At 51.4% G+C, this 22,953-nt stretch overlaps 3 protein-coding genes across 9 annotated transcripts in view; all 3 read left to right on the top strand.

The window, feature by feature from the left end:
• KLHDC3 (kelch domain containing 3) overlaps positions 1-6,269 on the top strand; it is a 56,118-nt gene extending 49,849 nt beyond the window's left edge. For 6 of the 7 annotated variants that reach the window (XM_006030288.3, XM_025211878.1, XM_025211881.1 and 3 more), the window contains 3 exons: positions 3,948-4,021; positions 4,682-4,760; positions 5,367-6,269. In XM_006030288.3, coding sequence (XP_006030350.1) covers positions 3,948-4,021; positions 4,682-4,760; positions 5,367-5,433 — 220 coding nt within the window. In that variant the 3' untranslated portion in view covers positions 5,434-6,269. Of the gene's footprint in view, positions 1-3,947; positions 4,022-4,681; positions 4,761-5,129; positions 5,183-5,366 lie in introns of all 7 variants that reach the window. The other variant, XM_006030289.3, reaches the window with a different exon arrangement.
• A 1,356-nt stretch (positions 6,270-7,625) lies between these two features.
• Positions 7,626-22,684, top strand: LOC112551355 (neuronal PAS domain-containing protein 4-like). Its single transcript, XM_025211919.1, has 9 exons — positions 7,626-7,817; positions 13,240-13,344; positions 15,667-15,833; positions 17,138-17,292; positions 18,329-18,434; positions 19,802-20,048; positions 20,529-20,638; positions 21,475-21,610; positions 22,234-22,684. Exons 1-9 carry the CDS (start codon positions 7,795-7,797, stop codon positions 22,682-22,684), a joined length of 1,500 nt encoding a protein of 499 aa, XP_025067704.1. The 5' UTR covers positions 7,626-7,794.
• Positions 22,685-22,740: 56 nt separating this feature from the next.
• The window catches only part of RRP36 (ribosomal RNA processing 36), a 26,062-nt gene continuing 25,849 nt past the window's right edge, over positions 22,741-22,953 (top strand). The window contains exon 1 of the mRNA XM_025211918.1: positions 22,741-22,844. The gene's annotated coding sequence lies outside the window, so the exon portion shown is untranslated. The remainder of the gene's footprint in view (positions 22,845-22,953) is intronic.

Genomic DNA, 22,953 nt, shown 5'->3' with positions numbered 1-22,953 from the left:
CCCTCTCTGCAGGGGTCTCTGGGCCTGTGGGGCCAGCATGCTTCCTGGCTGGTCTCTGCTGCCTGCTCCTTGTGTAGCTCAAGGTGTGTGATCCTGTCCCAGAGCAGTGTTTCTTTCTTGCCTGTTGGCACCAACACTTTTTGCCCTTTCTCCTGTTTCTCATTACATTCTCTTCCCACTATTGCTCCTGCCTCTCTGCTCTAGACACATTCTGTTGACTGGGCTGTTTTCTCAAGGGGTGACCTATGCTGACTCAGATGCTCCAGGCTGTCCTGCATAATGAAGCTCTAACTGGTGTTCACTGGTATGATCTGTGGACTGAGTGGCTTGTGTAACTACTTAACTCCTACTGCAGAGAGGGAGGGAGGGAGGGTGTGTGTGTGTGTGTGTGTGTGTGTGTGTGTGTGTGTGTGTGTGTGTGTGTGTGTGTGTGTGTGTGTGTGTGTAAGCCTACCTTGCACAGCAGCACTGTCTCTTTAAAGACATGATTGTTTGCTGCTTGCCTGCAGAGAGGTCCTCCTAACTGCAGAAAAGGCCCCACAGAAGTCACTGCCCTTGAACAACCTGATGCCACCCCAACTTCCCTTCTTCTCCACATGTTCCCCCCTCATTCCTGCCTAGTCGTGTCTGACCTTCCAAGGTAATGAGTTCTCCAGCTGGTGTGGGGACATCCGACCCTGCCTGCTGTGTCAAGAGTCCAGGGAGTGTTGTTTGTTTTCAAGGAGGAGGAGAAGTTGGGCATTTGGACAGATGCTTGTGAAAATTAACTGTTTCTGGGCCTGCCTCTGTGCCCTCTCCAGCATGTTCAGGTTTCTCTTGCCCATGGCAGGAGCTTGTCACTTCTCCAGTAGCTTGCAGGCAGCTCCTGTTGTTGTCTGTTTGAGTACAACAACTCCTCCCTCTCTGAGCTCTACCAGATAGGTGTTGCTAATTTGTAGGGCTGGACATGCTTGTAGCACCACACAGGTGGGGCCCCTGCTGGTGCCTCTTCGAGTGTGAATGAAGAGACAAAATTCACCACATCAAAAGTTTGTGCTTAGGGGGTGGCTTGCTGCACATCAGCTGCTCCATAGTAGCTCCTGTTCTTTGGTAAGTGAATGCTATGCTGAATGAAATACAGCTAAGTTACCACAGGTTGAGAGCAGACACAAAACACTTACTACTGTGTGGTAGGTCATTTCCCCCTTCTCCTGCTCCCTGGTTTTAACTCAGTATAATTCAGTCATTTGTCCCTACTCTTAGTCATGGCACTGGGAGACATGGGGGGAAAAAGCCCCAGTGGTTTACCAGGAGAGAAAGCGCATTAGTTTGACCTGGCTCCCTAGCATCTGTATAGATGGGGCCCTTCAGCATGGCTCTTTGGCACTTTTATCGAAAGTTGATCGAGTCATCTATTAAATAAAAAATGCCAAAAAGCCCTGCTGAAGCTCATGATCTATATACAGACTTTGGGTGACCGGGCTCAAACTAATGTAATGTCTCTTCTGGATGTGCACTGTACTCAGTGTGGGGGTGCTCCAAACTGAAAGTAAAGTGCTGGGGGTTCGGAGGTTTTATCATGTCTGTTAGCACCCTTATTAGTGTTCAGAGACAGAGGTGTCCAATGGGAGAAGCTGAAAAGACTTTTTCATGTGCTTTAAATTTTTTCTTAAGAGTCAGGCTAACTAACCCTTCAAGACACAAGCTGAAGAGGGAAGGGAAGTTTTAGCACTGGGCAGGCAAAGGACGGAGCATAAATAGCATCACAGGGAACAACCATTTGTGAGATGTAGGCAAATGAATTAGTGTGTGGATGATGCAGTGTGCTGGAGGATAATAGGGCTGGAATAGTGAGTGAGGAAAGGGACTTAGCTGCAGGCTGGGTCATGGACTTGAATGGGAGCGAGGCGAGAACTGAGAGGCCAGAGAAAGCTACAGGAGATGATTGGGCATGGACAGGGGAGAAGAGGGTGGACTTCTGAGCTGGAACCAGTCAGGCCAGACAGAACTGACATGAGATGGGGCCTGTGCAGGCAGAAACCCCTCTTCAGTCCTGCCCTCCAGGGAGTACTGGGATGAGAAAGGATGCGAGTCCTAGGAAACGAGCTTTGTTTTTGTTTGGCTAACAAAGTTGGTGACGGGCCATACAAGTAGGCGACTGCAGATATGTAGGCAGATATGTAAGTGTGGAGAGCACTTTGCTCAGTCCTTTGTCCATGTGTAGCAGAACACTATGGTGCATCTGTCACTTTAAGGGGAGAAGCTGCCTGAGAGGCATTTGGACAGATGCTTGTGAAAATTGACTGTGTTTCTGGGCCTGCCTCTGTGCCCTCTCCAGCATGCTCAGGTTTCCAGGCTGGAGTTACATAAGTCCAGGGCCTGAGCCAGTCGGGTAGTCTAGCCCTGTGAGCCTGTGGAGAGTTCTCTGCAGCAGGGCAGGAGGAATCCTGAGTGGCCCAACATGGCAGGGGAAACAGAATGACAGCAGGCCTGGGAGCCAGAGAATATTACCCAGGGCAGAGAAGAAAGGGTTTATGCAAGAAAGGGGCCTTTGTTTTATGTTGATACTATTGTTTGAGTTGCAAGCCTTGAGCCCCGCTGGAGACAGCTTCGAGGCCTACAGAGTCCCTCCAGCCCAGAAAAGGGGCTGAGCCAGGTAACAGAACAGATGACCTGCCAGCCAGAGAGAGTCGGAGTAGGGGATTAGAGGGTCTGCAGTCCCGGAGAGGGACTATGTGAGTGGCTGGGGTCTGAGGGCCCAGAGAAAGAGGGCAGAAAGACTCAGAGAGGCTGAGAGTCCCAAGAGGGGCTAAGAGAAACTAATATCTGAAGTGCTAACACCCACAAGGCTTGGGGCATGGTGTAGGGGAGGAACAGTGCTGCACAACTTGCCCGTAAGGCTGTAGGTGACCTGCAGGGGCACAGCCAGGCCAAGAGGGCCTCTTTAGCATAAGGGCTGGATTGAGACTAGTAGGGTCCTGTTGAGGAGATGATTGGGCTCCGGCTCACTCTAAGGAACATGGGCAGCCTCCCTTATTTAACCTCAGTAACAACAAGGCATGGTAGGCAAGCAGTTGAGAGGGCTACATTAGAGATGAGTAGGGCAGGAGCCACACAGCCACGGCAGGGCATCACGGCCATCACCATCACACAGAAATGACTTGGAAATCCATGTGATCACCTGAGGGGTGTGGAGGAAGAGGGCCATTGCCAAAATTTTCAGGAACCTTGATTTGCAAGATGGACTGGAGAAAGAGCTAATGAATAAAGCTCCTCTGAGATAAGTGAATGGAAAGGCAATTGAACCCCAGGCACAGCCTAGAAAGAAAAAAGTTGTAGTAAAAGTAATGAAACAATGCTGGAGGGTGAGATTGAGAAGGAGGCCTCAGGACATGGTTTAAATTATGTAAATGGGGTCCACATCTTTGTGCACTTTGATGTTTTTGTTGATTCAGGAGTTCTTGGCCATCAGAGATGTTACCAGGGATCGCTACATGGAAGTGGCTTTTGTCAATCCCCAGGATATGGCTTACCTCCTACGAACAGAGAGGATGAAAGCTACATAGGGGATAGAGCAGTGGTTTTCAAAGTGTACCATTGAACCCTGGGGACCCTGGGACTCTACAATCGGTCATGGGGTTCCACAAAGAGATTGAGGGGCGATGACGGAGTGGGCCAGGAGGGGTGCATTGCCATTGTGGAGCTGGGTCACCTGGCTCCGTGTAGGGGTACAGGTTCCATGGTGGAAGAAGTTATATGAGAGGGTTCCGAGACTTTAGAAAGCCTGAAAACCACTGGGCTAGAGTCCAGAGGAAAATGAACCCATTTCTGCTGTGCAGTTCCTTCTTATGGTAAGTCATAGGGGGTCCTATGAAAATTTCCCAAACCCTCTAGATTTGGAAGAGCAGCATTACACTCACAAAACCAGGTACTGCTGCGGTCTGACCAGTTTTGCTTGGTTCCCGCAGCCCATCTCCAGAGGAGGGAATGGGGGATGAATTTGACCTGATGGATCACTCAGACCTCTACATCCTGGACTTCAGTACGTAAGCACTTCTTCACTGTGGCTCCTGCCTCATGCCCATAGGGGCCATCTGGACCAGAATTCATAGATTCATAGATGTTAGGGTCGCCCCCCTGCATAGGCAGGAAAGGGTGCTGGGGCTAGATGCCCCCCCCCCCCAGCTAGATGCATATCCAACCTCCTCTTGAAGACCCCCAGGGTAGGGGAGAGCACCACCTCCCTTGGGAGCCCGTTCCAGACCAATTCTCAAACTTGGATTCTGAAAGCTAGCTCCAACTTAGATATTTTGGCACCAAAATAAGCAGTTTGATCTTCCAGAATTGCACAGGTTCCATTACAGTCCCTACCTACTTCATGTTCCTGAGAAGTTTGCCTTGGGTGTTAACACTGGGAAGTTGAGTTTGTACTTAAAATTGTGGACCCTGTGAGCAAGTTTACCGCTTCTCACTGCATTTTTGGTTACAAGTGGTTCAACCCAGCAAGCTAGCGCTTGCTCAAAGTGCAGCCTCTGGCTGGCCCTCAAACTGGAGGGCTAGCCCATAAGGCTGTTCTGCAAGGTGCCCTCCCATAGCAGTTCACTGGGTGTTGAGCTGATGCTTGACCTTGCCCCTGGGCAGAAGTTAGTATGTATTCCATAGTTATCATCAGCCTCTAACCACTATGTGCTTCTGTCCATAGGCCCCAGCTTGAAGACTCTGTGTAAACTAGCAGTGATTCAGTATAGCCTGGACCAGTCCTGCCTCCCACATGATATCAGGTAGGACTTCTACTGTAATAACAAGACAGGTAGTGTTTTGCTCCAGCCTTCAGACTGCAGCCTGGGTGCAGGCCTTTTGACAAGCTTTGAGGAGGCATTGCCGTCCCAGGAGTGCCAGCATTCTTGGGCACAGGATCGCAGACCCAAGCTCTGTGTAAGCTAAACCCAGTTAGGAAGCTCTCCCAATGGGTCTGCAGCTGAGTGGGGAGTCCAAGCACTGCACCCCAGGTGCTTCCTTCTGGACTGTACCCCTGGACACTTTCTGGGGATACCTCAAGAACCCATACACCTCACTGTGATGGCCCCCATTTCACTGCTAACAAATCCTGTCCTCCCAAAACACTTGTGGTAATCTGGGGTCTCTTACAGGTCCCCATAGATTGACACCCAAACCTGCCTCAGCTCAGAGCCTGGGAGAAGAGGTACTGCAGGTGATGAGGTTGACATGTGCCTTTGTCTTTGTCTATTGCTACTCCATGCCCGGTGGCTGGGTGATGAGCAGGACAGGCCTGTGGGAACTGTTCTGGTTGCAAGGTGACTTTTGGCACCTGAACGGGAAAACTGGAAGTCTCTTTTCAGTTCTCTTCCCAATCTTTTTTCTTGTAGATGGGAGCTGACAGCAATGACTACAAACAGCACCATCAGCCGTCCAATTGTCTCCTCCCAGGGTTAATCCAGCATCCTTTTCCCCATCTCTGCCTGTCCTTCCCCCTCAACCCCTCCTTGCAGACTGACCTGTTCCAGGTTTCTGCACAGACTTTTAGCCCCTTCAGGAAAAAAATCATTCATGCTCTCTGCTCTTGTTCTGTGCCACACCAGCCTCGCCACACCCTTGCCACAGTTTTATCATCCATGCTCCTGCAAGGCAGAATGGAACAGCAGGCTGTAAGGAAAAGGAAACCAGTACTGCTCTTGCTGTGGACAGCAGTGGCCTATGTCCATCTGCTGCTGTTCTCACTGCAGCATCCAACTTGAACTAGCCCTTCCTCAATGGTAGCTGACTTCAGGACCATGCTGTTCTTCACCTCCTTCTGGAGTACTGGCCAGCACAGCAACAACTCTGCTCCTGCCTCCCCAGCATCCTTGTCATCAGTCCAGTGGCTGAACAGACTGCTGCTAGACCAAGTTCTCTTGCTCAGCCTTCTACAGCACCCTGCTCCCCTGGGCACAGGTGTCTGTGCCTAGTCATCCACACTTTAGATCCTGTCTGGTTTTACCCTCTGCTGTCTGAGAAACACACAAAACTTTGTTATCGAGCGGCACCTTTATGGTGGGGGGTATCTGCATCCCTGAGCTCCAGGGCCTTCACTGGAGAGGAGGGCCTGATGAGGATGAAGAATCCTGCCTGCTGGGCAGACAGAGAGGGAACTTCTACATCCAACGTTTGTATAGGATACAGAACACAACAGGGACGTCTCTGCCTGGTGGAAGAGGGCTGGCTCAGGAGCTGAGGTGCCTTTGTACAGCTCCATGTGTAAACAACAGTTTGGATTTCTATAAATATTTAAAGCAAACCCCTGAGTCTGCATTGTCTTGTCTGTGCAGGTACAGAACCACTGCTGGGGGGAGGGGGAAACCAAAGCCCCTGCTGGAGCCAGCTCTTGTGTGAAGGGGACAAGTTGTGATGGGAGCAAGTAAGGGTGACCAAAAGGAAATCCAGGACATCTGGGACACTGGCCCCCCTCCCCTTACCCCTTTCCCCCAAGTCAACAGTGCTGCTGCATACAGTGGCAGAGGCCAGTGGGGAGGCAGAGCTGCTTGGAACACAATGCTGCTCCACCTCCCTGCTGGACTGAACCCTGTGCCTGGAACTCTCGTTTTAATTTTCCCCAACTAGCTAGGGCCGACCTCTGAAATCCAGGACTCCTAGCCAAGCTGGGACGCATGGTCATACTAGAGCTAGAAGACATGACCCCTGGATTCTCCGAAGAGATGTCTGGTCTATAATAGCCTGGTCTTTGTGCAGCTGCTTGGCAGTGACAAGAACATTATGCCATTTGGACAAGCACATGATGAGTCCCTGTCAAAGTGAGAGGTGCGCAGGGGCTGATCCAGGCAGTAGGAGTTGGGGAGGGTGTTTTGATTTCCCAGGGAGGACATGAGAGAAGGCAAAGATGTCAGCACTGGACCAATGGGAAAAACACAAATGAGGTAGAGTGTTAAACCATTGACCTTGCATTGCATCTTTCAACAAACGACCTGGGGGGGGGCACTCCATGCCTTCTTCTGTGGGGGGCGATGGAGTGTTTGTGTTTTCACAACCATATGAGACGAGAGGGCAGCAAAACACTCTGGGGCTTTGGATCTACTATACTAGAGAGTGGCAAGCGAGCATGGGCCACAGTGGGCTAAAGCAGGGATTTGGAGGCTGCATTAGGATTGAGATGAGTCATAGCCCCAGAAGTGAGAAGGGGAATTCTGGTGGAGAATGGCCCAGAGAAGTGGGGATGGTGAAGGAACACAGAAGAGAAGTGGAGCTGGACTTTAAGAGGTTTCTTAGCCCTGGAGGTACTGAGGGGAGGTGCTGACATGACAAGCTCATTTGGCCTCCACAGGCAGAGGGGAATGAAGGCCACTGAGCAGCCCCTCTGGGGATGGAGGTGAAAAGTAGCAGCACTTTCCTTCCTGCTCTACCCTGTCATGTAATTGAAATCTCCCTCCCAAGGGCATGCTGCTGAATGACTTGTTAAGATGAGAATGGAATGCTGAGTGCAGGGGACAGAGAGGTGGAGGAACTTTACTGACGTAACTGAAGCAGTCAAGAAGCTGGACACTGCTGATATGTGGGAGGAGAAATTAGACTACAGTACAGCTAACAGGGCAGCCCTGGCATTCTATTGAAGTGCCAACCTCATGAGGGAGAGGATGCATCTATTTGAGCTGCAGTTATATGTGCTTTCTGTGGGATTTGTTTCTTCGGCACCCAGAAAGGGCCTGTGAACAATGGACCAGGATGGCACACCTGAAAGCAAAGCACATTCAACAAAGATGCATGCAATGGCAAGTGTCTCCAGGAAGGAGGTGGTGACATTGTATGGTCAGGCTTACTTGGTCCAGGTCAGTAATTGCTGGGATTAGAATTTAGGGACAAAGGCTAGTGGCTACCTTGAAGGTAATTTGTCTTTGGGCAGATTGTGAAGGCACTTGTTATCTTAGAATCCTAGAAAATTAGGGTTTCATACTTTCATAGTTGGTAGGGTAGGTAGGGTCAGAAGGGACCTGAGCAGATCATCAAGTCCGACCCCCTGCCATGGCAGGAAGAGTACTAGGGTCAAACAACCCCAGCAAGGTGTTCGTGTAGCCTCCTTTTAATGCCCCCAGGGGTAGGAGCCAGCACCACTTCTCTTGGAAGTTGGTGCCAGATCCTAGCCGCCCTGACAGTGAAGTAGCGCCTCCTGATATCTAGTCTAAATGTACTGTCTGCTAGCTTGTGACCATTATTTCTTGTCACTCCTGAGAGTGCTCGGGGGAATGGACTCCCCCAATGCCTGCTGGTCCCCTCTGACTAGTTTGTAAATGGCCACCAGATCCCCCCTCAGCCTTCTCTTGTGGAGGCTGAACAGGTTCAGGTCCTGTAGCCTCTCCTCGTACGGTCTGCCCTGCTGCCCCCTGATCATGCGAGTGGCCCTCCTCTGAACCCTCTCGATGTCCACTGGACTAAATATGCCCCGTTCCCTCAGCCTCTTCTCATAAGTCATGTACCCCAGGCTCCAAAACGTTTTTTGCCCTCCACTGGACATTCTCCAACTTGTCCACATCCTTTCTAGTGGGGGGGGACAAAACTGAACACAGTACTCCAGATGTGGCCTCGCCAGTGCTGACTAGAAGGTAAGAATCACTTTCCTCAGTCTGCTGGCAATGCTTTTACTAATGCAGCCCAGTATGCTGTTAGCCTTCTTGGTAACAAAGGCACACGTCACCTCAAATTCAACTTACTGTCCATTGTAACTCCCAGGTCCTTTTCTGTCGAGCTGCTCCCCAGCCAGTCAGTCCCCAGCCTGTAGCAGTGCATGGGATTGTTCTGTCCTAAGTGCAGGACTTTGCATGTGTCCTTATGGAACCTTGTGAGATTTCTTTTGGTCCAATCCTGCAATTTGTCTAGCTTCTCTGTTGCTTTCAGTCCTTTAACTGAGATAGGGAGTCTAGCTGGTGGAAATACGCTATACAGAAGACAGCTGCAAAAGGGCAGGCACACTGAGTAGAAGAGAGCACAGAGGTGCCACCCACAAGCGGTGGTCCTGGTCACTGGGTAGGAATCTGCAGTGTGGGCAGACTAGATAGTCAGAATTGTTCCTCCTGGCCTTGTAATCTACTAAAATTATTTTTGATCCATTTGTACTTGGCCAAGGAACTTGCCCGCTAGGGAAGTGGGAACCATGGAGTTGTGCAGGGCAGAATGCTGTGGAGTAGGCAGGTCACTACTGAAAAAGAAGGCTGCACTGGTTGCTGTCTGGGGTCAGAGATGCAGGGCTTGGTGAGGGGCAGGTTTTTATTAGATGTGGAGTTGCATCCCTTTCCCCCAGAAGGAGAATAGCCAGCACTAATGTGCTGAACACTCTGAGCTCACACCGTAGGAGCCCCATGCAGAGCTGGATCATTGACAGAGACAGGTGCATTCTCTGCAAGTGGGAGAAAGGCAGAGAAGCCTTGACTCTTGGAAGTACCTTACTGGTACTTACTCTTACCGCTAATCCCTCACAAGTAGCCTGCCACTGCCTTGTCTTTTTGATGGAGTCCCTCCTTAAGGATTGGTGAGTGGAAATTAACCCTTCTGCACACACCCACTGCCTGCTCCTCACTCCAGCCCACGCATCTGTGACTGTCTTTCCTTCCCCTGTTATCTACTCAGATCTTGTCCCTTGTCTCCCTGTGTGTGCTTTGCTCTTCCATCTTCCACTGTATGTCTGCTGCAAACTCCACCAGCCTTAGCTTCATGCCTTCTTCTGGCTGGCTGCTGCCTGGAGCCACTGCCACAGCCAGGAGTACTTGCACTACAGTTCTGCAGCCAAAAGAGTGCTTCTACAATGGGGAAAGATGATTAGGACTCTGCCAGCCCCTGGGACAGGCCAGGGATGGTCTGCCAGGGCTGTGCCTGTTATCAAATGCTTCCCCTGCCTAGAAAGTGCAAGGACAGCATAGAAAAGGAAGCTACTAGAACCTTTTCTTCCTGTCAGGATCTCTGCTTTTGAATGCTGTACAATCATCTTAAGTTCAGCTGTTTGCACTGCCTATATGCACCACTTGCTTGCCTCTGGCACTGATGCTAATCCCCAAAACGCCATCTGCGTTTGCATTGAAGTGCATAGCAGGTCATTGGAGGGCTGGTGGCACAAGGAAGCCATGCTTCTCATTCTCTGTTGCTTTCAGTTTGTTTGATCTGCACTGCATCCGTAGGCCTAGGCACTTTGGAGATGCTAATTATCTCAAGGTAGTACAGTCCAAGACCTTCCCTCAAGGCAAGAGATGTGGCACTAGCTTAGCTCTGGCTTCTTCCTGGTGGTCCCATGTTGCTTGTTTTTTTTGGTGGAGGAAGTGTGTGTCACAGAAGGAGGAAGAGACATGGGAAACATCTCCCTTGGGGAAACCAGGAAATGCTGGGCCACAGCAGGAGTTCAGAGAAACAGCTTTTCGGGAACCTGGAGAGACTAGAAGCTGAGCCCAGAGAGACAGGACTGTGGTCCCTGGGGCATGTGGGCTGAGTCCACACCCCACTCCATGCAAATCACCCCACCCCCATCTACTACATAAGCCTGTGGGAACAGCTGGGCCTGTACTGTGACCTGAAAGCTGGGTCTGGGCCTTCTGACACTGAAGGGGAATGGGATAATCCTAAATACCTGAATGCGGTAAAGGCCAGGGAGAGGGCATGGTTGAGGAAGGACTAGCAGTGAGAAAAGGGAAGAGAGTGAGGGAAGGAGAGATGTCCTAGCTAGTGAGCTGGGCTGGGCTGTAAAATAGACTCTGCTGGCAAGGTAAGAGGTTCCGTCACCTGAGACTTCTACATTAGCTTGATACCAAGCTAATGCTTCTGCCCTGTCCCTCATCCCCCAGCCTAGAGCAGAAAGGCCTACTGTGTCTGTCCCTTTTGGCCACGCCTGCGATTCCACAGCTGGGACACAGCTGCAGGTTGGGAGTGCTCAGTGCCCATCTCTCGATGAAGAGAACCTCAGAGCCCAGACCTGAGTGCTACAGGTGCACAGCTGCCCGAGTCTGCCGAGAGCCTGCAATGGCAGTTCCAAGGAGTGTGAAGTGCCGCTGGGCTCCCTCCAGGCCCCCTCTCTTTCGCTGTGGTGTTTCTCTGCAGTGTCCTAGAATTCAGCATCTCCCACTGGGAATCTCATAGCTCCTCACAAACACTATCCTGCTTTTGGGCCCTGCACACTACCCTGCCTCTCATTTCCCAATTCCTGTCCCACCCCAACAAGGCACTGGTTGGACTCCAGACACGCTTCCTACATACAGCAGCATGGGACTGAAAGAGGAAGAGGATTGGGGAAGCTGGGGACCTGGTGTCCCACTTGCAGCCAGAGAGGTAGGAGCTTAGCCCAGACTTCAGGCTGGCCAGGACTACAGCCTAGAGAATGGCTAGCACAGCAGCTGCCCACATGCACACAGCTGGAGTGGTGAGCCACTGGAGATGTCCATGCCTCCCTCCCTCCTTCACTGGGATGTGTGCTAGGGAAGGACGCTCAGCACCTGGTGCCTGGTAAGCAGCACAGAACCTGAGGCCAAGGAAGAGGAATGGAGCAGGCCACACAGAGGCCAAGGAAAAATCCTCCCCTTGCAAGTGACAGCAATAGGGTAGGAATGGCAGGTGTGTTGTCATCGTGGAACATGATCTCTGCCTTGCCAGTCCCTTCTGCCCAACCCTGGCCCCCCAGCTTGTCCTCGAGAGCAAGGCTCCTCATGGGCCAGTTCTAGTGCTCCAGCTCTTTAATACACATTAGATGCCATAGTCCTTCAGCTGCTTAGAAAGCCTCATCACTGGAGCTTACACGATTACCCCTGCAGGCAAAGAAGTCCCACACCACTGCCATAGCTAGATTAGTACCTTCTGGAAGTGAGCTGTGGGAACAGAGCTAGAAGAGGGCGTAGGACAACTGGGGCTGCCCAGAACAGGGCTGGGGGCCAAAAGTCAGACTTGTCATGGCTGAGGTCACCTCCTTACATCAGCCCTGATTCCAGAAGACTCCAGGCCTGGGCTGCAGTTCCCACGATGCATGGCAGCCTCTGTACCTGATGATGCTGCTCTAAGCAGGGCCCAGCAGGAACTTGCAGAGCAGAGTAGATTGTGGCGACCAGTGTTTGGGGACTGCTGCTGAGCTGGTTTGAAGTCTGGTGCCATGAATGTTCATTAGGCACTCCCCATGCCACTGCCAGTGACAGATTCCTTCTCCACAGGAGAGCTGGGTGAAGAGCTAAGAGGAGGTGTCCACATGCGGGCCAGTTCTCTGGCAGGTAATACGGCAACTGCTGCTAATTGCTAGCAGTACAAGGATACCCATCCAATGGAGAGCCTGGGGAAGAGACTGCAGAGACAGCCCCAACAGGGTTGAACAGCTCGCACCTAGCAGGGAGAGAGCAGGCAGCACAGGATCCCTAAGATTAAAAACCCAGCACGTAATAGTGCCACTTCTCTAGACATCCTGGGTTCTGGCTCTGTCCCAGACATTTTGCTTTGGTGACAAAGAAGAGCTAATTGAGCAGACCTGGGCCCAGGTGGGGCCTCATGTGTGGTGTCACTTAAGGAGGGGGTGACCCAAGACAGAATGGAACCCAAAGGCGCCAGAATGGACAGTGTGAGAGAAAGAGGCCAACTGACTGCCGTGCTCCACCAGCATGGCCCCCTTGCTGAACTGACAGGTTTGTTTTAAAGAACCAGGCTTCCTTTTATTGCTTCCCCTATCAGATTGCAGCCAGGCTGCAGAGGGTTATTTTTAGAAGCCTGCTTTCTAAAAATAGCCCCAAGCTGTTTAGAATTGCGTCACAAGAGGTAATTGTATCCCCTGTTTGGCCTGGTTTGGGCCCCCAGACCCCCAGGAGGGGGGGTACAAAAGGAGGCAGAGAGGACGAGGGGGTCAGCAAGTTCAGACTGAGCCAGAGCGGAAGAAGGTAAGAGGCATTTTGCCAGAGGCTGATATCCTAGCCACGGGGCTCTAATACCCAGGTGTAGGTGCAAAGGTGTTGCTCTGGGTGCTGTCAAGGCCTTGACCACATGTTCTACCCAGCAAGGAGCTGGTGTGTCACTGGTCCCTGAAGGCTGCACCTGGACCAGAGTGGAGTCCTGGTGGGTGGTGGATGCTGTCTCCTGCTGATCTCTAAATGGAAGCCTTGTCCCATTTGGCAACCAGGCTTATGAATCAGTGATGGAGCTGTCTTCCCCTCGTGGGAAGACTGGCAGCAGCTCACCTGCTGCTCTTCACAGGGCATAGACCCATACCCTGCCCTGCTCTTCTGGCATGTTGGTTTCTTCATGCAGGACAATGACCATCTTCTGTGACTGCTGCAGTAGGCCATTGAGGAAGGAGATGAACCGCCCCTGGGGAAGAACCAGGCTGGTGCCCAACACTTCAAAGCCATTCAGGTCAGAGATCACGCTGCTGTCTCCTCTGGCTTCTGCCTTCCAGATAACTGGGGCAGGACCCTGCTATACTTTTCCGTATTGTCTGGCATGAGTTTCCAAAGTTTTTCAATGGGGCCAACCTGCCAGCCCATCCTCCCTTAGTGCTATCTGCTAGCAAGGAAACATCTGGGAGTACTGTATTTGGTGGGGAGGAGAGTGAACGGAGACTGTCAGTGAATTGTTGAATACAGGCTTGGGGCCACAAAATGAATCTGTGACTCAGTCTGAGCTTGCCAGGACTAGGGCACCAGGAATAGGGTGTGCAGGGATGAGGAGAGTGTGGGTATGGTGGTAAGTTGGGTCCATAGAGCAAAGAGGACTTACCAAGCTAAGGTTTAAGCTATGTTTTTTATTTTTTTATTAATTTTCCTGTTTATTAGAAAAGGCTCAGGGTGGCTTACAATAATAAACAAGATACATGGTAAAAAGCAGATAAAATATTAAAATAGAGTAACATGTAATGAACGTCAAGATCCACAAACTTAACCTCTCTTGCTAAAAGCCTGCCCAGATAAAAACACCTCATGGCATTTCTGGAACAGTTGCTTTTTCTAGTGCCTAGACTTCATCGCTCAGGCCTTTCTGGAGGGAATGTCTCTTGCATTGGCCTCTGTCTTGATATGGCAATGAGATCTTCTTTTGGCACAAACAACTAGAGAAGGCACAACTACCATCAGACCAGGACAGTGACAAAAGGCTTGTAGCAGCTTCAGTTTTTTGCAGCAGTAACCCTCTGAGCTTCTCCAACTAGAGACCACTCACCATAATTCAGGCAGCGTCTCCCTTCTCCATCCCTGACCTCACTTTGCTGCTTCAGGACATTAAGCTGATTGTACTGTCCTTCTGTCTGCAGCAGTAGCCAGTCAGGCATCTGTTGGGGGCCTTCTTTGATAAGCTTGTTCCAAGCTATCCTGCTGTGTGGCCAGGTCAGCACTGGAACCTCTTGTCAGTGTTGCAGTGGCAGTGGCAGTTACAGGGTGAAGTCCTTTTGGTGACTTTTCTGTGCTGGCAAAAGTCTGGGTACAGATGTACTTATTCCAGTTCAAGTGCTTTTGCAGGCATAACATACTACACACTGGGGAAAGCACTTTCCAGGCCATATGTCCCATGTTGCTCTAGCTGTACAAGCAAAGCTTTTATTTTGTAGGCTAAGCCATAGCCCACCACTCTGAGGTGGGGGCTGGCATGGGTATCTAAAACCTGTGAGGATGGCATGTACTGAGCTCTGCTTCATCATATCAGACCAGGATTAGTACCTGAGGCTTGTGGGCCCATTGCGTGCTGTTGGTATCACAGGGGTCACACAGCTGTTCAGATACCTCAGTAAAGAGATTGCTTCCTTTGCCAGGGCAGGACTATTGTCTAATACTCAGGGGCAGAGCATACCTAGGCCAAGCTACATGCATGCTTGCATTGTCTGCCAAGATCCAGCTCAGGACTTTATATGGACTACAGCCTAGCCTGGAATGAGAAGCTCATGAACATGGGGACTTGCTCAGCCCACAAATATGCACTGAACCAGCACTGCAAGCAGCAAAGTGTTCCCAGCCCCTCACAGACACCCCCACCCACTGCAACATGCACAGGCCACCGTGCTTCTTGTGTGGCATAGGTTGTGTGGTCCCCTTGCCTCTGAGCTCTCGTGTTGGCTGGGGTAGTGGGCTATGCCACCCTATGCCCTGGTACTGCCCTTCTAGGTCTGTGGTTGGGTGAGGTGTGTCTGGTGGGTGTTCCCCCCAGGGGAGCACTGGTGGAGGTGAAAAAGCTACAGGTGATGTGTCCCAGGCAGGGGACAGGGCTGTGGTGATTGTCAGGCTGCACTCCTCCTCATCTGCTTTGAACAAAAGGAAGAAAGATTCAGGACACTGTAAATCTGGAGACTGTAAAATCCTGAGGCTGGAAGCTCAAGGCTTTGGTTGCCATGGGAGCAGCTCCTTTGTGCAGCTTTCTGTCAAGCTGTCTGCCCTAGGTGACTGATCATTATAGGAACATGGCAGAGGTTCCCTGGATTGGTTTACGTGAAATACCCAGGCAGAAAGCTGCACTTCATGAGTCTGACCTGGGGATGGGAATGTCCGTGCTCACAAGGACACAGATTTCATCATTACTGGGAGTTTTTCTGTAGAAGGAGGGAAGTAGAAGCCACTGCTGTTTGCTCTTCACCAGGAGGAACAACTACACTGGGAAACAAATAGGAAATTGCAACCCCCTTCCCCCCGTGGGACTCCCCCTTGGGGGAGTGGGGCCTTTCCCTGTTAATTCTAACCCTCTGGTTTGGTGCAGGTCAACGAAGGGCGCCTCTAAAGCTCGTCGGGATCTAATCAATGCTGAGCTTCAGACACTGCGCTCCCTGCTGCCCCTCTCTGCGCAAGAAAAGGAGCGGCTCTCCTACCTCCACACCATGGCTCTGGTCTGTCTTCAGATCCGAGGGTCACAGCTCTTTCCTCCAGGTAAACATCTCATCTTGCTGCTATTAGTCCCTGTCTTGCACAGTCTGGTCTGATTGCCATAATCCAAGCCTGTTGCAGACTGATCTCTAGCTCCCAGTGCCTCTGCCACCTCATAAGGCCTCATGTCTGCTTCACACAGGTACAACCAATCCTGCACAAGGGCTGCTCCCCACACTCCCCTGCAGATACGCCTCCTGTCAGGGAGACAAATACCACCAGACACCACTCCTTACCTACAAACAGGTCCCTAGCTCTCTTCCTTTTCTCCTCACATCATAGAGCTGAGGGGGGCTGGTGTCCCTCTGTGTCTCTGGCATGGCTCCTCTAGGGACACTATGTTTAGCTCTGTGTAGCTCCATGAGCACACCAAGGGGAGTTAGATATGTGCAACAGAAAGCAACTGGCTCAGCAGTGGGACTGGTTTAGCAGGCAACATCTGCCCAGCTGGTAGATGTGAGTCATGGGTGGCCTAACAGCAATGCTCATTTTAACAGGACAGACCCCACAGACGGAGTGGGCTCTTGGGGCAAAGGGAGGAAATGCTGGGAAAAGAGCAGACAGATACAACATTAGGACAGCCTTCCACAGCTCCCTGCTTCTGCTTAGAGGCCTAACTAGTAGGGTTTATGCCTTAAGCAAAGCTATGCTGAAGAATGGCTATGGGGGGCTGGGGAGGCAAGGAAGTGCTGCTGAGCACTGGAAGGAAGGAGGTGCCAAGTGCAGAGCATAGAACAGGGGTATTACCTATTCTGGGGATTTAGAGTCCCTAGTTGGTAGTGCTAGAGCAGGTCTGCTCTGTCCATCCTGGTTCTTGCTGCTGCAGCAGTAGCACAGTGTCCCTGCACCCAGATGCAACCCAGCTGCTGTTGTTATGGCAGAGACTACCTGGGCAACTGCCATTTTGATATCCCCACTAAGTGCCAGGGGCTGGTGCTCTCCTTCAGGTGGAGTTCCTACTGCATCTGCCACCACTGTTGCGAGGACATTTGCACCATCAGTATTTCTGCTGACACCCTTATCCTCATTGATTACTCTGGCTGTATTACACTCACTCACTTGCCATGGCTAGATGGTAAAACCACAGGATAGAGATTAGCTCTACATGTGCATGCATGCACACACACATACGTGAACCTGCAAGCACTACTACAACAAAAAAGATCATGTGTGTCTAGTGAAAGCCCTGGAGGGTGTAGAATGCATGAAGGGTGCAAAGCTCCCCAGCACATGGCTTCCTGCTCTTGGTAAACTTGGTAATCCAGGAGATACAGTGAGAACTCAATCCTCCTCTTTTTGTTCTGCAGGTCCATGTACGCCAGCGGGACCTGCCATTACCAATGCTGTGATGCCAGACCTGGATCTCCTGTCCCTGCTGCCAGGGTTCATCCTTGCTCTCTCTGCAGATGGCAAGCTGGCCTACATCTCTGAAAATATAACCCAGATCCTGGGCTTCTCAGTGGTAAACAGAGTTTTTTGTAGACCTAAAGCACCAGCTCTGTCTCTGTCTACATCCCTATGGCAAGTCAATGCTTGTTCTTCTTCCAATGCAGTGCTGCACCAAGCATCAGCTGGCATGAGTTTTGTTCAGTGTTGGCTTCAGCTGATTTCCTAGGACAGTGGTGACCCGAGATAACGGCATCGTTCTCCTAGTCTCAATGATCTGTGTGATTACATGTGCCCAGCAGCAACTGCAACATTCAGAATCACTCCCTCTGGCCTCTATTGTCTGCCTTCCATCCCATCAGCCAGGCAGATTGTCGATGGCTGAAGCTACTGATTTTGACAACACAGAAGTGTTCTGATGGGCTGTATGTGTTGAGGTGACAGCTCAACCTGCTGCATAGCTGAGGACTGCTCTTTGCCTCTAGCTCAGCTGCTGCCTGGATTTTTCCATTCATTTCACTGGTCTGCTCAATTTTAATGGGTAATAAACTGTTTTCCTGTTCTGCCACACTGTTCATATTTTATAGTAGGATGAAACATCCTGAGTTTAAAGAGACATCCAGCAGCAGCCCAGCGGTTTAGGGTACTAACCTGGGATGGGGAAGCCCCAAACTCAAGGTTCTGGTCTGAATCAGAAAGAGAAAGGGTGTGAACCTAGGTCTCCCATGGCCCAGGTGAGAGCCCTTATCAATGGGCTACTGACTGTTTTAGGTCTCCTTGGCCTCCAAAAAGAAACCGCTAGCTTGACAAATTGGAATTTTCCAACTAGCTCAACTTCTGAACCCATCAATGGTGCTTGTCCCCTGATGACCATAGTCCCTGGTGTCTTTTGTGCCAGTCTGGATCTGGAACTCATTCATCCATTCCTGTGTGCTCCAGAATCTGAGGGTGTATGCCCCATACTGTCAGTGGGCATCCCTGTTCCCAGAGAGCTCCCACCAACTTTTGCAGACACTGATTGTTCTGGACACCAGTCCTTCTAGGTCCTCTGGTCCACTGTAGAACCAGGCTGGGTCTGCATTAATAAAGTTTCTTTTTGCCATCTCCTTCAGGTGGAGCTGCTAGCCCAGGGAGACTCAATCTTTGACCTCCTGGACAACAGAGCACATGAGACTGTGCAGAAGAAGCTGCATGCTGCACAAGAACAGCCAGGCACTGGTAAGGCCAAACAGGGCTCAGAACAGGGTATGCATTGCCATATATATAGGGCTGGAAGGGACCTCCAGAGGTCATCTAGTCCAACCCCCTGCCTGAGGCAGGATCATCCCTATCCAGAACATCCCATATAAACCATTATCTAAATTCTACATAAGACTACCATCAAACCTGACACAACATAGACCTAATATCCTATCCTGCCACTGGTAAAGGAGGGAAACCATAGCAGCCAATGTCCTGCTTCTATAAAATGTTGTCAATATATGCTCAAGAGGTCCTGGGTAAAGGGCTATACATGGCACCCTGCCTGCGTGGCTGAAAGTAGGCATGTACATGAGGCTATGCGACAGGGATGAGTCACTGCATTAGGCCCTGATCTGCAAAAATTACTTTCTGAAGGAAAGTTTTAAAAAGATAAGCCACTTGCAGCAATTGCCACCCAAGCTTGGAGTCAAGTGGAGATTGAAAGCCTCTGGGTACATTCCACTTCCCATGAATGCTGGAGCTGGTCCATCCTAGAATCAGAAACCCAGCAGTTCAGTACACTCATAGCAAATTATTTTTTAAAGAACTTGTGCTTTCACTGGGCTTCTGTAAAGTTAAATCAGTTCAGCTGCACTGCCTTCTGGGTACTTATCCTATGGTACAATTACAGCTCTCAGTCTCAGTGCTTTGCTGGTGGTTTTGAAAGATCTTATGGGATCCTTAGTGGGAAACTCAGGAGAAACTGTGGAGAGGGAAGTAGTCAACCTCTAATTTGCCACTGGAAAATTCCCAAGAGATTGGTGTAAGATTCCTGAGGCTGGTGTTCTTTGTGAACTGCTAGCACAAGCAGGCCAGAAAGAATGCTTAGCTCCACATACCTCATCCTTGGGAAGAGGGCAGGAAATGCCTTACCAGGCATGTGTGCCACACTGTGTAGGCTGTGCCCATGCAGCCAACAGCACCTCACTGAGTCATGCCATAATTATTGCTGACCCATGTGTCTGCTGCTAGGAGTCCCTTAACTATGCCTGGGCCAGGGAAGGGCAGCTGCTTCACCAAAGGGAGATCCCTGATCAGACAATATGGGGTATGCATTTGGCAATAGCTCACTCCCTAGACCAGAGCTTTCCAAACTGTGTGCCGTGACACATTAGTGTGTCGGCAGCAGTGTGTAGGTGTCGCGCAAAATGCAGAAAATTTTGCGGAAGGGCACCGCAGAGCTCCCTTACTCGTGTCTGCTTCCCTTGGCCCCTCCCCCGGAACTGAATTACTGTGTCGCGAAACGATGCATGTCTAAAAAGTGTGTCACCAACATGAAAAGTTTGGAAAGCTCTGCCCTAGACAGAAGGTGCTAACAATCTACACGATGATTTTCATTGCAGAAATTGCATTTGTCAGTGAAATGCGCACATCCAGGTCCTTCCGAATGAAATATGGAGGGAATCGGGCAGTGGCTGTGAGGGGGCGATTCCTTGCTCTGAACAGAGTACCCACCTCCTCCATTTTAACTTTTATTGCTTTCTGCACTCCCATCACACAATTCTTGGAAGATGGGCATGATGCATCCAACGATGTCCCATTCTACAGCCAACACACATTGAACATGAGAATGTCTGATGTTACAGAGAGGTAAGGAGAGCTGGTTTTGGCATGACCTTGACTAAATCCTGGGGAAAGCAGCCAGTACTCAAGAGAGCAACCGCACTCCAGTGAATTAATAACTGCCAGCATCCATACTGAAGCTGGTTCTTACTGGGAGGCATACTCTTTGCCCCATAAACATTACAGGTACAGAGTCTTTCCCCCATCCCTAAGTGCCCCGTTTCTGCCCCAGTACCCTGGAAGAAAACCCATTACTACCCACTTCTATCAGCAACACAGACCAGACCAGATCTTGCCTCTTCATCCCAACACTTCTGAGAATGGACAAGTTTGCTTTGCTTGTTTCCCCTGATCCTCATACCCAGGGCTTGTCTTTTCCCCTGCTGACACCAGTGAATGGATCTCACCTCATTTCTTGTGTAGCTCCCTCCCCTCCCCAGAGGGTACCAAACCACCATTTCTAAGAAATGTGTTTACTGAGATGATGTTCTATTCTGCCCTCCTCAGTGTTGTTTATCACCTTGGCTATCGGAGGGAGGAGCTGATTGGTCAATCTTGGTACACTCTTGTACACCCAGAAGATATTGGTGTAGCAGCAGCCTTACATGAGACTCTAGGTAAGTGCCAGACCTGGGCCAAGAATGCCCGTGTGTCCAGGGGGAGCAGGGATGTTGTTTTTCAGCAGCAGAATTTACCCAGTTTTACATTATAACTAACATTGATCTAATCTTCCACACTGCTCGTTACATATGAAATACTCTCCTTAAGCCAGTCAGCAAAGCTGCTGCTCAGTGGCTTTAAATCCCTCCTGAAGATTCACTTGCGCTGTGATACACCTCCAAGAACACAGGTAGTGTGGGGACAAGCACCTGGTGACCCTGAAGAGGAAGGAAAGGCTACCAGCGAGGCCTCAGCACTTGCACCTCTCACACAAAATGTGCATAACCATATCAGCTACCTATGCACATGATCAGGGGAGGGGGCAGATTTTAATTAGAGCAATTCCTGGAGAGCCACTTAATTATAACACTTCACTGTCACATGTATTAAGCCCCTGCGCATTTAACAACAGCTGTAGGATGCTTCATCTAAACTTCATTCAACAAAGTTTAGATAAAGTGCCCCTGCAGCCATTTTAAAACATGTGGGGGCTTATATGCCAGTAAGCCTATGCTGGAGTGTTCGAATTAGAACATGGAGCAGACTCAGTTAATTGAGCCAGATTTTCCCTGGCCATGAGCACAGTGCCACCTAACTGGTATGCCACTACGGGCTCCTCCCTTGGCTCAGGCCAAATTCCTTTTCAGGTAATCATAAATGCTGCTTGGGTTTGATCCACAGCACTCCTATACTAGGGGACAGTGTGCAGCCTGTGCTTTTGCCATGGGACAGGAAAGGGTTACTGATAAGTACTGTTGCCCCAAGTCCAATTGCTCTGTACTTGTGATTTCAGTGTGTGACCCTGGGAGCTGCCACCAGCACTTAATGGTTCGCATGCTATGCAAGGACCTGAGCTGGGCCTGGATGGGAATCACAGCATCAAGGGAGCATGGAAGGGAGATCATCACCTGCATTAATGTCAGCCTCAGGTACATCTCCTTGTCCTAATCTGCAAAGTTGTTCCTTCCTCGACACCTCCCTGTTACATAAGGTTCAGAGTGCCAGCAGCCCTTCACAGAGCAGAGCTAAGCCCTGCCTGATCAAGCAGCCACTTGAAGCAAGGTGAGGCAAGCGGTGAGGAAATAAGGTGATCACAAAAGACAGGTGTCACCCCCAAACACCAGGAGTGTCACCTCCACGTGGTGAGCCTGGCAGAGTGGTGCAGCTGCAGAAGCAGCAGCAGATGGAGAGAGGTTACAGATGGAGGGAAGAACAGGGAAGCACAGAGAATACAAGAATGAATGAGTGGAAGGGTTACTGCCAAAGGCCAAAATGTACCAGCAGCCTCTCTTTAGCACCTGCACCAGGCTATTTACAATGGCAGATGCCAGATGAAAGTACTTCCGAGGCAAGGGCCTCTAGTCTGCTCCAGAAGTTCCCCCTTTTGAGCAAGCAGCACATGTAGATTGGAGGGGGAAACGGGTGCTGGCTTGTTAGCTCTCTTTTCACCCTTGGCAGGGAGCATGATGCCTCTCCGGGAGTCTGGGGATGGCCATGGCAGCAGGGGGTGCTCACTTCAGCCCCTGACACATGCCCTTTGTGTCCCCCACAGCGAGGAGGAAGCTCAATATCTCCAGGGCCTGAAGCCGGGGCACGGAGCCGGCCCCACAGCTGCGCCCTGCCCGAGGCCCAGCGGCAGGCAGCGAGAGCAGGGGCCGCTGCCGAGGCCGGCTCCTGCGCCGGGGGGCGCGCTCCTCCCCAGCCTCCCCGCCGCCGCCCACAGGAGCCTTTACGAAGCTCTACCCAGCTCCGCCGCCCCGGCCCCAGTCCCCGGCCTGGCCGTGGGCTCCCCGCCGCCGCCCTGGGCGCTCAGCGCGTTGGCCGGGCACATCCAGGCGCTGGCCGACAGCCTGGCGCGCTACAGCCAGCTCCTGCAGCCCCGCGTCACGCCCGACCCGGAGCCCTGGTGGGACTGCAACAGCGCCGAGACCACACTGAGCGCCCTCCTACAGCCCGCGCCGCCTGACTCGCATTGGGGCACCGCCGTCACCCACCCCATATAGAGCCGAGCGCGCCCCTCGCTCTGCGCATGCGCGAGTCTGTGCCGCGCTCCCAGCGCTAGCTCTACAGCGCACATGCGTTAGTCCTAGCTGCGCACGCACCCCTTCCTCCCCGTGCTTCAGGTTGCGCATGCGCTTCCTCCCACCGCGCCTCGCCGTCGGGGTGCGTATAAGCTCTGCTCGCTTTGCTCTCCCCTTCCACCCGGATTCGCCACCCTTGTGACCCTATCGGAGTGGCGGGGGGGGGGCGGGGGCGGGGGGCGCGCGCCGGC

The sequence above is a fragment of the Alligator sinensis genome, unplaced genomic scaffold, assembly GCF_000455745.1.
Source record: "Alligator sinensis unplaced genomic scaffold, ASM45574v1 scaffold1238_1, whole genome shotgun sequence".
NCBI lineage: Eukaryota > Metazoa > Chordata > Crocodylia > Alligatoridae > Alligator > Alligator sinensis.
The sequence above is the reverse complement of the archived record's forward strand: the minus strand, read 5'-3'. Positions and strand labels throughout refer to the sequence as shown.